The following is a 12,586-nucleotide window of genomic DNA, read 5'->3' on the forward strand; positions in this document are numbered from 1 at the left end:
GGAGAGCGAGAAGGGTCGGTGCGCACCAACCCCTCTCGCTCTCCAGGCTTCAGGAAGACATCCGCAGCCTAGGCAGCCCTGCGGGAGTTCCCAAAGGGCTGTCTAGGCTGCGGATAGAAGCCTGCCGCCCGGCGCGAGGGGCGCCCTGAAGCAGAGCGCCCCGCGCGCCGGGCAGACAACCGCAGCATGGGGAGCCTTGCAGGACTTCCCTACAGGGCTCCCCACGCTGCGGATAGCAGCCTGCTGCCCGGCGCGCAGGGCGCCCTGAAGCAGAGTGCCCCTCCCGCTGGGCAGACATCGGCCAGCCCCACAAGCTCGGGGGACAGCAGGGAGGCGCAGCGCCGCCATCCCGCTGTTCCTCGACCTGGTTAGGTTTCCCCGACCTGGTTTGGGGGGGGGAATAAAGGGAAATTTTTTTTCCTTTATTCCCCCCCCAAAAAACTAGGTGCGTCCTATGGGACGGAGCGTCCTATGGGACGAAAAATACGGTCTTTTTTTCTTTTTCTTTTATAAATTAATTTTGGAAAAGTCAATAAAGATATTTAAAAAAAGAAAAAAAAGACGGTAAATTGTATAGAAATCTATTTATGTATGCTACTACAGCAGCAAGAATGTTGCTTGCCCAAAAGTGGAAAGAAGCAGAAGTCCCAGCACAAGGAAAATGGATACAAAAACTCAGGGAATATGCAGAAATGGCAAAACTTACCGGAAGAATAAGAAATCAAGATAACAAACTTGTTATAAAAGAATGGAAAAGGTTTGTTGAATATTTATAGCTAAATTGTAAACAGATAAAAACACTGGCGGGATTATTGTAATAAGAGTACCGTATTTTTCGCCCTACAGGACGCACTTTTTCTCCTCCAAAAATGAAGGGGAAATGTGTGTGCGTCCTATGGGGCGAATGCAGGCTTTCACTGACGCTTGGAGAGCAAGAGGGGTCGGTGCGCACCAACCCCTCTCGCTCTTCAGGCTTCAGGAAAGCATCCGCAGCCTAGGCAGCCCAAAGGGTTGTCTAGGCTGCGGATAGCAGCCTGCCGCCCGGCGCGCGGGGCGCCCTGAAGCAGAGCGCCCCTCGCGCCGGGCAGACATCCGCAGCATGGGGAGCCTTGCAGGAGTTCCCTGCAGGGCTCCCCACGCTGCGGATAGCAGCCTGCCGCCCGGCGCGCAGGGCGCCCTGAAGCAGAGCGCCCCTCGCGCTGGGCAGACATCGGCCAGCCCCACAAGCTCAGGGGACAGCAGGGAGGCGCAGCGCCGCCATCCCGCTGTTCCTCGACCTTGTTCGGTTTCCCCGACCTGGTTTTGGGGGGGAAATAAAGGGGAATTTTTTTTCCTTTATTTCCCCCCCAAAAAACTAGGTGCGTCCTATGGGACGAAAAATACGGTATATATTTACAGTGGATAAATAAATGAGCAAGTTAAATGAATTTGGATATGCAGAGGATAGAAAAAGTAAATTTAAGGAATGGCAGAAAGAGGGGAAGGAAATCAAATTTTGAAATGTTAAATTGATTGTAAAACTAATGAAATGTATAAATTTGAAAATATATGTAAAAAAACTAAATAAAAAAAAGGAAAAGAGGGAGACTGAGATAGAGATGGGTCAGGCTGGTGAAGAAGGCAGGGTGTCTCCCACTTCTGCCATTATAAGCTCCCTTCCCCACTGGACTCCCATGACAAGAAGAGGTATGAAGAGGGAGGAGCAGAGACAGGCGCGTCAGCATAGTCTCCCATTGCGTGGGAAGAACCTGGCGCAAAAGGAGATTCAGGCAGCTGTGGGAAGGCAGGAACATTCAGTCTCCTCAACTGCCTCATAGGGGCAAGACCTACCGAAAATAGTTGCTCTGCTCACTAGGCCTGCACAGACTTTTTTTCTTCTAATCAAGAGCTAACTTCCGTGTTGTCATGGGCCAGGAGTCGGCTTCACCTGCTGCTCATCAGCCTTCTTGCTCCTGGTGTGAACCAGTTGGCTCCAGATTTCTTAAGCAGGGTTTCTGGCCTCAGTCAGTTGCTGGAAGCCACATTCATTGTTCCTGGCCAGACCTTGCTACTTCTTGCGACCTTGGACTCTTGGCTGTCTTGACCCCCAGATCGTCTGACTACATGAACTGAGATACTGGACCTAAGGACTCTGCCTTCAGGCAAGTACTTCTTGAGACTCGGCTGGTAGGCTGGCTTCTCCCTCTACTGAGTTCTGCTGCGGCTGGCAGCAAAGGACTATGACAAGTGTGATTTATTGCTGGCTCGCTCCTGACACTGTCCCACTAACCTCTGCCTGCCTTCAGCCAGCCCCCTTTAACCTGCCTTCTTAATGGCATTCAGCTCAGGGGTAGGCAATGCTTGCTTTGGGGCAAAAGCAGAACAAGCCGGCTCTGGCGCCACCTACTGTCAGGCCTCCCTGCCTTCTGCCCTATCAGTCGCAAGGGCCGCCGGCCAATCCCAGCTGCCCTCTCATATGGGGCTGGCAAAGAGCCCCATCATCCTCTCTGGAATAAGAGGAATGAGCTTGGCACAAATGCGGTCGGGTAAAGCAGATAAACCGAAAAAGCAACAGGAGTTCTCCGTGTCTAATAATAATAATAATAATAATATTTTTTTATTTATACCCCGCCCTCCCCGGGCTCAGGGCAGCTAACACCAGTAAAATTACAATAAAAAACATAATGGGGGGGGGGGGGACAATTTAAAATACAGGTTAAAAATACAATTTAAAATGCAGCCTCATTTTAATAATAGCCCATAGATCAAAACCATAAGGAGAGGGCAACATAAGGGTCAGACTGAGTCCGAACCAAAGGCCAGGCGGAACAGCTCTGTCTTGCAGGCCCTGCGGAAAGATGTCAAGTCCCACAGGGCCCTAGTCTTTTGTCACAGAGCATTCTACCAAGTCGGGGCCAGTACTGAAAAGGCCCTGGCCCTAGTTGAGACCAATCTAACCACCTTGCGACCTGGGACCTCCAAAGTGTTTTCATTTGTGGACCTTAAGGTCCTCCGTGGGGCATACCAGGAGAGGTGGTCCCGTAGGTCCGTGGCCGCAAGAAAGGCAACGGGGGGGGGTGCTTACCCAAAGAGGCCACCTCCCCATAATTCTCCAGCATGACTTCCCTGTACAGAGCCCTCTGGGCTGGATCCAGCAGAGTCCACTCGTCCTTGGAGAAATGCACAGCCACCTCCTCAAAGGTCGCAGGAGCCTAAAGTGGAAAATAAGGTATGTCTCATCACACACACAAACACAGGCAGTCGGACAGGTGAGCAGACGTGACCTGGCCAAAGGCCCGTCTAGTCTAGTATCCTGTTCTCACAGTGGCCAACCAGATGCGTGTAGGAAGCTGGACTTGAATGCAGATTCACTTGGGATTCCCGGGAACTGGGATTCAGGAGCAGAGGGAAAACACTGTTGCACTCAGCTCCTGATTCTGGGCTTTCCCTCGAGACATCTGGTTGGCCGCTGTAGGAGCGATATATTGGACTAGAGGGGCCTGATCCAGCAGGTCCCTTATGTTATTCATAGAATCATAGAAACTTTGGACTGGAAGGGACCCCGAGGGTCATCTAGTCCAACCCCCTGCAATGCAGGAATCTCAGCTCAAGCATCCATGACAGATAGCCTCTGCTTAAAAACCTCCAAGGAAGGAGAGTCGGAAGAGAGGGGAAGCAATGCAGGCAACTCAAAAGATACCACAGTGGTACCTTGGTTCTCAAACGCCTTGGTACTCAAACAACTTGGAACCCGAACACTGCAAACTTGGAAGTAAGTGTTTCGGTTTGCAAACTTTTTTCGGAGGCCGAAGATGCTCCGTTTTGAGTGTTACGCTTCTGATTTGAGTGCCACACTTCCGTTTTGAGTTTTATGCTTCCGTTTTGAGTGTTACGCTGAGGTCAGCCTGTTTTTGCGTTTTTGCTGCTCTTTTTTTGTTTGTTTTTATGACTGTGTGGAACCCAGTTCAGCTACTAATTGATTGATTGTGTGACTGCAGTACAGTGGTGCCTCGCAAGACGGAAAACCCGCTAGACGAAAGGGTTTTCCGTTTTGGAGGCGCTTCGTAAAACGAATTTCCCTATGGGCTTGCTTCGCAAGACAAAATGTCTTGCGAGTTCCTGCGGGGTTTTTTCCCCTCCCCCCCTTTCCCTAAGCCGCTAAGCCGCTTAACAGCTGATCCGCTGATAAGCCGCTTCTCAGCTGATCGCTAAAAGCCGCTAAACCGCTAATAGCGCTAATCCGCTAAGCTGTCAATGGGCTTGCTTCGCAGGACGAAAAAACCGCTATACGAAGAGCCTCACGGAACGGATTAATTTCGTCTTGCGAGGCACCACTGTATTTATTGCTGCTTTCATTTTATGGATCAATGGTCTCATTAGATAGTAAAATTCATGTTAAATTGCTGTTTTAGAGGTTGTATTTAAAAGTCTGGAACAGATTAATCCATTTTGCATTACTTTCTATGGGAAAGCGTGCTTTGGTTTTGGAACGCTCTGGTTTTGGAACGGACTTCTGGAATGGATTCAGTTTGAGAACCAAGGTACCACTATACACTGTACGATTAAGCTGCAACTGGTTGAAATTAGTGATCTGTTTTTCTACCCTTGTTTGAACTGATCCTTCTAACAAGTCCTAGGTATGATTGCATCCCAGCTTCTTTCACTCTACGCCTGGGGAGGTCTTGCCTCACTTATCCATGTAGAGGCAGAAACCATTTATTGTGCAAAAGGAGTTGATGGGAGCCCTATCCGTCACTGTGTCCGAAATGCAATCGTTTTTAATTGTTCAATAGGAAATTCTCCAGAAATCGTTTCTGTTGGATGTTTTTACTGTGAAATCGCATCATTTCTTTAGACTGTTTGCATACCATTTTATCAGTCGTCTGATGCAACAAGACTAAAACATGAATGAAAACTATACAATCAGGAGTTCAATTTTTTAAAAAAGCTGCCGGAATAAAAAAAAGTATTCAGTTAAGTGCCAAAAACTCAACAGGGAAGGAGTTCTACTCTGTCCTCAACTGCAAGGGATTTCCACAAGATTGGGCCCGTAATTCTCGTGGATCCGAGCCACAGGGGGAGTGCCTCAGTGACTCCCCTGAAGACTTCAGTGGTCAAGAAGAGATATAAGGGATGAAGCAGTCTTTGAGGATTCATGGACCCAAGGGCTTGTAAATTAATGACAAGAACCTTGTGAGTGGCCTGGCAACAGATTTACATTGGGGATTTACATTGGGCAGCCTTGACATCTTCCTGCCACAGGAGGCAAGGGGAGGAGAGGGAGGTTTTGATGAAAATAAGAATAACAATAATGATTCGGGTTTCTTTAGGTTTTTTTTTTTGTTTTGCTTAAAGGTAAAAGGGTAAAGGGACCCCTGACGATCAGGTCCAGTCGTGGCCGACTCTGGGGTTGCGGCACTCATCTCGCTTTATTAGCCAAGGGAGCCAGCGTACAGCTTCCGGGTCATGTGGCCAGCAGGACTAAGCCGCTTCTGGCGAACCAGAGCAGCGCACGGAAACGCCGTTTACCTTCCCACTGGAGCGGTACCTATTTATCTACTTGCACTTTGACGTGCTTTCAAACTGCTAGGTTGGCAGGAGCAGGGACCGAGCAATGGGAGCTCACCCCGTCGTGGGGATTCGAACCGCCGACCTTCTGATCAGCAAGTCCTAGGCTCTGTGGTTTAACCCACAGTGCCACCCGCGTCCCCCCCCCCTTTTTTATTGCTGTGGTTCAAAAGGACCAGGTGAGCAAACTAGTGGAATTGACTAGTGCTTTCCCACTGGGGCAACCCAGTCTGATGGGCAAGGTACTACTACTATAGTGGTACCTCAGGTTAAGTACTTAATTCGTTCCAGATGTCGGTTCTTAACCTGAAACTGTTATTAAACTGAAGCACCACTTTAGGTAATGGGGCCTCCTGCTGCTGCCATGCCGCGGGTCTCAAAACTTCGGTGAGTTAGGGATGCCCCCTGCATGCGAAGACAGGTGGGTTGAGCGGATGAGACCAAGAGTGGTTCCTTTTTTTAAAAAAAAAATATTTTTTTATTAGGAATTTCAACATAACAATTTATCAAAACCACATCATACTCATCCCCCCCAATTTTTCCCCTCCCCCCTCCCCCAAAAAGAAACCCACCCACCCCAGACTTCCCTCAGCTCTATGGTTTTTCAGCACATGTTATTTTCTGCATATTATAAAATTGTAAAGATCCTTAATTTATCTATCTATATACAGTGGTACCTCGGGTTAAGTATTTAATTCGTTCCGGAGGTCCGTTCTTAACCTGAAACTGTTCTTAACCTGAAGCACCACTTTAGCTAATGGGGCCTCCCATTGCCGCGGCGTGATTTCTGTTCTCATCCTGAAGCAAAGTTCTTAACCTGAGGTACTATTTCTGGGTTAGCGGAGTCTGTAACCTGAAGAGCCTGTAACCTGAAGCGTATGTAATCCGAGGTACCACTGTACTACTACTACTACTACTTATAGTAATAATGAGGAGAAGGCCAGGGCATTCAGCAACCATAGAACTCAAGGGAAGGGCATGTGCTTAAAATGCATGGGCAAGGGTCTTCAGAGATGCATCCCATAAAAGTAAGCCCACAAAGGCCCCCCCCCCAGTCTCTTACTTGAGCGGGCTGCGTAGAGTCTCTTCCCATTTCACTGTGAAGAGGAGGAGACCCAGAAGGTGTTGCTGGAGCTTTTTCTGCTGCCTGGAAAGGAGACAAAGAAGAATGAAGGGGATAGTTGTTTTAATCCTGTGTGTCTGTTTCCCTTGGAAGTCCCTGGTGTGAAAAAACAGCTTTCCTCTGCAGCACCTACAGAGATTGGACAGAGCTCAGACGGAGAGAACATCTTGCAATGCAATCAATGCATTTTTGGGCGGAAAGGGGGCTCTTTGCAACTGGATAATCCTATATTATTATTTTTGCAAGGCGGGGACGTAATTTCTTTTTTTTTTCTCCTCCGCCCATGCTGCTTCCTCTGCAATCAGAGGGTCTCCCCATCTCCCATGGGAGATGAAGTTGCTGGATTGGTGGTTGTGGGAGAAAAGCAGGTCACAGAATCGTAGAGCTGGAAGGGGTCCGCAGGGTCATCTAGCCCAACCCCCTTGCAATGCAGGAATCTGCAGCTGCCCCCCAAAGGGATCGAACCTGCAGTCTGCCAGCTCCATGCTCTAACTAACATGCTGAGCTACCCTAACAGCAACAACAGAAGCATTGCAAAGGCATCCCATTTTTGCAGCTGGGTTGCAGAGGTCAGACCCCCCACCCTCCCATTTAAAAAAATAATAATAATTTGGGTGTATTTGTGTGATTTCAATAGGAAGGAAATCTTATGTCCCCCCCCCCTCCCCCAAGAAAAAAAGGCCAATTCTTGCCCTCCCCATGCAGGATACCTGCCCGCACCATGTCTTCCTCCTGGCCAAGGAATGTCACCAGGCCTCTTCCTTCCCTGCCTGGAAAGACCAGGGAAGGGGGGGGGCTCCCTATTGTCTTCCCCCACCTCCACCTCACTTTCAGAACTTCCTGCCTTTCTAGGAAGCCTCTGGAGGACCAGGCTGCCTCTCTCTCCCTCCCTCCCTCCTTCCCTCCCCTGCCTGCCAACTGCTTTGCAATTATTGTACCTGAAGCATCATTTATCTGCTGGGTCCTCCTCGGTTATTCTCCCCTGAGAAAACGATGAGAGAGGCCCCCCACCTTCCCTAGCAACCAGAGATATATATATTAAAAATCTATTTATTTGATTTTCCAAATTTATATTTACACTCACATAACTATATTAATTATTATTATTATTATTATTATTATTATTATTATTATTATTATTATTTATACCCCGCCCTCCCCCGCCAGCCAGAGCTGGGCTTATGGCGGCTAACACCAATAAAATCACAGTAAAAAGATAATAATGGGGAAAAAACCAATTTAAAATACAGGTTAAAATGCAATTTAAAATGCAGCCTCATTTTAAAAGTAGACGATAGATCAAAACCATAAGGCGGGTGTTGTGTATTGAGTCAAAGGATTTTATATCTGTATTATTATTGTCTGTATTTGCATTAGGGTAAAGTAACTGCCTTTTGGTTCCAGAGGGTACAGCTACTATTGGTTCATTTAAGCTGCTGTATTTGGATCCTCTGTCTTATTGGTTTCCTCCAAAAGGCAGGACTGTGATTGCCTGAGATTGTTCCCTCCAAAATGTATCCCTTCTAGCTAGTTCCCTGTCCCTATAAATGTAGCTCTCCCCTCCTCAAGTCTCAGTCTTGTTGCTTTAATAAAGAAGTGTTACTAGAGAACTGTCTCCAGCATATTATGTCAAGAGAGCTGAAATCACAAACCCCACGTCACAACAGCGGGGGGACATAAGGGTCAGGCTGTGCCTTAGCCAAAGGCCAGGCGGAACAGCTCTGTCTTGCAGGCCCTGTGGAAAGATGTCAAGTCCCGCAGGGCCCTGGTCTCTTGGGACAGAGCGTTCTGGTGATCTGGTGATCGGGGCCACAGACGAAAAAGCCCTGGCTCTGGTTGAGGCCAGTCTAACCTCCCTGTGGCCCGGGACCTCCAAGATGTTTTTGTTTGAAGACTGGAAGGTCCTCCATGGGACATACCAGGAGAGATGGTCCCGTTGGTACGAGGGCCCTAGACCGCATAGGGCTTTAAAGGTCAAAACCAGCACCTTAAACCTGACCCTGTACTCCACCGGGAGCCAGTGCAGTTGGTAAAGCTCTGGATGAATGTGATCCCGCGGCAAGGACTGTGGCAAGGAGTCTCGCCGCGGCATTCTGCATAATATATAAGAACAAGATTCCAAAGAGTCCCTTGGACATCCCTCCTCCCCTTTGTGGGTCTTATTGTTAATCCGTTCCTTCTGCATATTTTATATTAACCCACATCTTATATCTCCATTATGTCCATAGTTCATCGTTGCAATACAAGTGTTATTCCAATCCCACAGAGAGAATTTGTTGTTTCTGCCTAACGGTCAGGGGATCCCTTTACCTTTACTTTATAGCCTTATACATGGGAAAATACAGTATTTCAGGCACAAAAGTTGTTGAGCTCCCCCTCCCCAAGTTGCTTCTTTGTGTTTCTGAGGTATTTTAAAGAAATTTCACCAAAATCTACACTTCCGACATTGGTTGCTGGATTTCTGCCGGGACACTGTTTCCGACAGCTGAATTCTGGCTGCATCTGGGAAATTCTGGACGTATGACAACCCTAAACCAAGTCCCCCTCTCTCTGATATGGCCCAAAGGAAAGCAGAACAATATGTTTGGCACCAGCTTGGCTGCAGAAGTTTCCGGAAGGAGGTGCTCAAGGCGCCATCCAACTTTCTTAGGGAATTCACTCCAAATTTGTGTATGATTTACTCCGTAGCTTTTCTTCTCCCAAATATATCCCGCAAGGCAGCGGAGGTTTAGGATCAGTGTTTTCCTTCTCCTAGATGGGCTCCCTTCCCAGGTGGAGGAGCCCCATCTGCCCCTCACTTCCCTATACAATCATATCTCTGGTTACGTTTGCTTCAGGTTGTGCGTTTTCAGGTTGCGACCCTGAAATATACTCAGAGTCGCAAAGTGATTTCATGCTCTTTATTCAGCTCATAGTGGTGTGGAGGAATGAATGAAAGTCCCCTCAAAGTATCTGCTTTATATACATTATTTACACAATGGGCTGCACATGATTGGCTAATTCTAGAATTCTACTGTAAGCCAATCAGGTTGTGGATTCACTTCTATCTGGAGCATGATTGGGTGGTTCCTGCCAACCAGTCATACTGCTGCATTGTTCTAGGACCAATCAGACTGCTGCATTCTGAATCCTATTGTTCTAGGACCAATCAGACTGCTGCAATTTGGATCCTATTGTTCTAGGACCAATCAGACTGCTGCGGTTTGGATCCTATTCAACTCAGTACATAACAGACCCGGAAGTTCCGGAAAGGGTTACTTCCGGGTTCCACCGCTCGTGCATGCGCGCAAAATGACATCACGCACATGCGCAGAAGCGGCATATCGCAACCCACTCAGATGCGGGTTGTGTTCTGCTCATGTTGTGAACAGGGCTCCGGAACGGATCGTCTTCGCAACCAAAGGTACCACTGTACAGCACGCAGGGCCATCTTAAGCATACGTGGCGCCAGGGTGCAAAGATCCGCCCCTCTAGGTTGACCAAAGTTGTTGACCTTTTTATAGGGCGGGCTGGTGAGGCATGCACGGCACAGCTGGCCTGACCGGCCACCTCAGCAGCAACAGAGGAGCCCGAGGCGGCAGCGGTGGCAGCAGAGCAAGGCTGGGGGGCAAGCCCAGCCCAGCGCAACAACAGTCGAGCCTGAGGCAGCGGTGACCGTGTGAAGCCGGGCGCCTCGTGTGAGCAGCGTGCGCTGGGCGGCTTCTCTCGACGGCCCGCCAATCCCAGGCGCACAGGAGGGCAGATCCAGCTGGCTGCCTCAGCGCCTCGCTCACCTGCAGAAGAGCTGTGGTGCTCCAAGGGGTTTCTGCTCCGCTCAGCAGCGGCTGTCGGCTCTTCCCAATCCCTGGACTCCAAATCTCGGCCCCAGACTCTCAGCCTGGCACCCCTGGGAGCCCGGGTGCCCCACACCCCTAACGCCTATGGGCAAGGCGGCCCTGACAACACCTGCAGAAACCACATTCTTGACCGCTGGAACCTCTCTTGGTCTCTTGGTTTTGAATAAACATTCACAAACTGTTTATTGGTAATACAGTGGTACCTCGGGTTACATACGCTTCAGGTTACATACGCTTCAGGTTACAGACTTTGCTAACCCAGAAGTAGTACCTCGGGTTAAGAACAGAAATCATGCCGCGGCAATGGGAGGCCCCATTAGCTAAAGTGGTGCTTCAGGTTAAGAACAGTTTCAGGTTAAGAACGGACCTCCGGAACGAATTAAGTACTTAACCCGAGGTACCACTGTATATAGATAGATAAATTAAGGATCTTTACAATTTTATAATATGCAGAAAATAACATGTGCTGAAAAACCATAGAGCTGAGGGAAGTCTGGGGTGGGTGGGTTTCTTTTTGGGGGAGGGGAAAAATTGGGGGGGGGGATGAGTATGATGTGGTTTTGATAAATTGTTATGTTGAAATTCCTAATAAAAAAATAAATTTTTTTTTAAAAAAGGAACCACTCTTGGTCTAATCCGCTCAACCCACCTGTCTTCGCATGCAGGGGGCATCCCTAACTCACCGAAGTTTTGAGACCCATCAGCTGCCCTCGCCTGGTTTAGCCAGCCAGTTGAAGCCGTATCCTGGGATTGTGGCCGCTGTCGCATGCTGAAAGCTTCTAGGAGCCACAGGTGAGATCTGAGTGCAGGTTGGGGAGCAAAGGTGGACAAACCACCCCAGAAGGAGCATGGTGTGTGTGTGTGTCCCTCTCTCCCCCCCCCCGCCAAATACCACCTCTCCCTTAATATTCCTTTGTTAAATCATTTTTATTAATTTTCCAAAAAAAAATATCCAATTAACATATCAAATCATAATCCAATAAAAAAATAAAATAAAATAAAATAAAGGTTGAATTATCTTCCAAATTATAATTTTAAAAAATTTTCTGGCTTCCCATAGTCTGGACCTTGAAGCATAACTCCAAATCTCAATCCTGCCTCTCGTCGTTGCTTCCATATTTCCGCATCTCGATTTTAACACTCTGACTTCTCGTCTCTGACTCTACGATTCTCAGTCATGTCAGAAATCATAGTATCCTTTCGTCCGTCAAATACAGCCTTGTTTGTGTAATATACTTTTCCGACTGTCTTTTTGCTAGCACAGCTTCATCTGGCTCCATTCCAATCCGGGCTGTTATCCAACTCTCTGAATCCCCAAACATTTCCATAATAAAAACATCAGTGGATTCTACACAATGAAACCTGATCCCACAATGCATTTGTTGCTCTTTCAGGTGCTGTGGAGCTTATTCCCCGCCCCCCATTGTCCCACTGTTATTTAAAAAATAAGGTAGGCAAGTTGTCCGAGTTCATCCCTCGAATGCCCACAGAAAGAAAGATGGATTAAATGGCAACATTGAAAGAAGAATGGGGGAAACAGGTGACAGTTATCAATGGAATTTTCAGAAACAACTGAACCAAGATTAACTCTTTTTAAAAGTCATTTTATTTTTGTGGGGGCAAAAATCCTTTCCTCTTCCATATGCCCCCTCCCCGACCTCAAATCTTTTCTGGGTTTCCCTCTCACAACCCTCCAGAGCTGATTTGGGGACAACTCCTGAAAATATTGAGCTGAATAATATGTAAAACAGCAGGACAGGGAACTGTTACATCACCACCAAATTTCCAAGTTTTTGCAAAGGAAATAGAGAATAGGCGGTAAGGAAAGAAAATGGAAGATAACCCCTCACATGTTCTCCGTCTAAAATTTCCACATTGACCCTTTTTAAACGTATTGACTTTAGTCCTCCTTGTACTAAATTGATGCCAGTTATCCTTCTCAGGATCCTTCACCGGCAAACTATTTCCCTTAGCTGCTACCAAAAATATATACAGACATTCATACAGCAGCCGTAAAGGTAAAGGTAAAGGGACCCCTGACCGTTAGGTCCAGTCGTGACAGACTCTGGGGTTGCGCCGC

General features: G+C 47.9%; 2 protein-coding genes across 5 annotated transcripts in view; one reads left to right on the top strand and one right to left on the bottom strand.

Moving 5' to 3' along the window:
* Positions 1–12,586, top strand: part of LOC309336711 (uncharacterized protein) — a 70,784-nt gene that overhangs the window by 13,737 nt on the left and 44,461 nt on the right. The gene's annotated exons all lie outside the window — the stretch shown is intronic.
* LOC309336627 (uncharacterized protein) overlaps positions 1–12,586 on the bottom strand; it is a 64,087-nt gene that overhangs the window by 11,431 nt on the left and 40,070 nt on the right. Inside the window, exons 2-4 of one of the 4 annotated variants that reach the window (XM_081852688.1) lie at positions 7,381–7,405; positions 6,611–6,694; positions 3,065–3,191 (exon numbers count right to left, since the gene is read on the bottom strand). In XM_081852688.1, the coding sequence (XP_081708814.1) occupies positions 3,065–3,191; positions 6,611–6,640 (157 nt within the window). In that variant the 5' untranslated portion in view covers positions 6,641–6,694; positions 7,381–7,405. Of the gene's footprint in view, positions 1–3,064; positions 3,192–6,610; positions 6,695–7,380; positions 7,500–12,586 lie in introns of those variants that run through there. The other 3 variants (XM_081852686.1, XM_081852687.1, XM_081852685.1) reach the window with 3 other exon arrangements.

The sequence above is a fragment of the Podarcis erhardii genome (assembly GCF_964252035.2).
Source record: "Podarcis erhardii genome assembly, chromosome: 2".
NCBI lineage: Eukaryota > Metazoa > Chordata > Lepidosauria > Squamata > Lacertidae > Podarcis > Podarcis erhardii.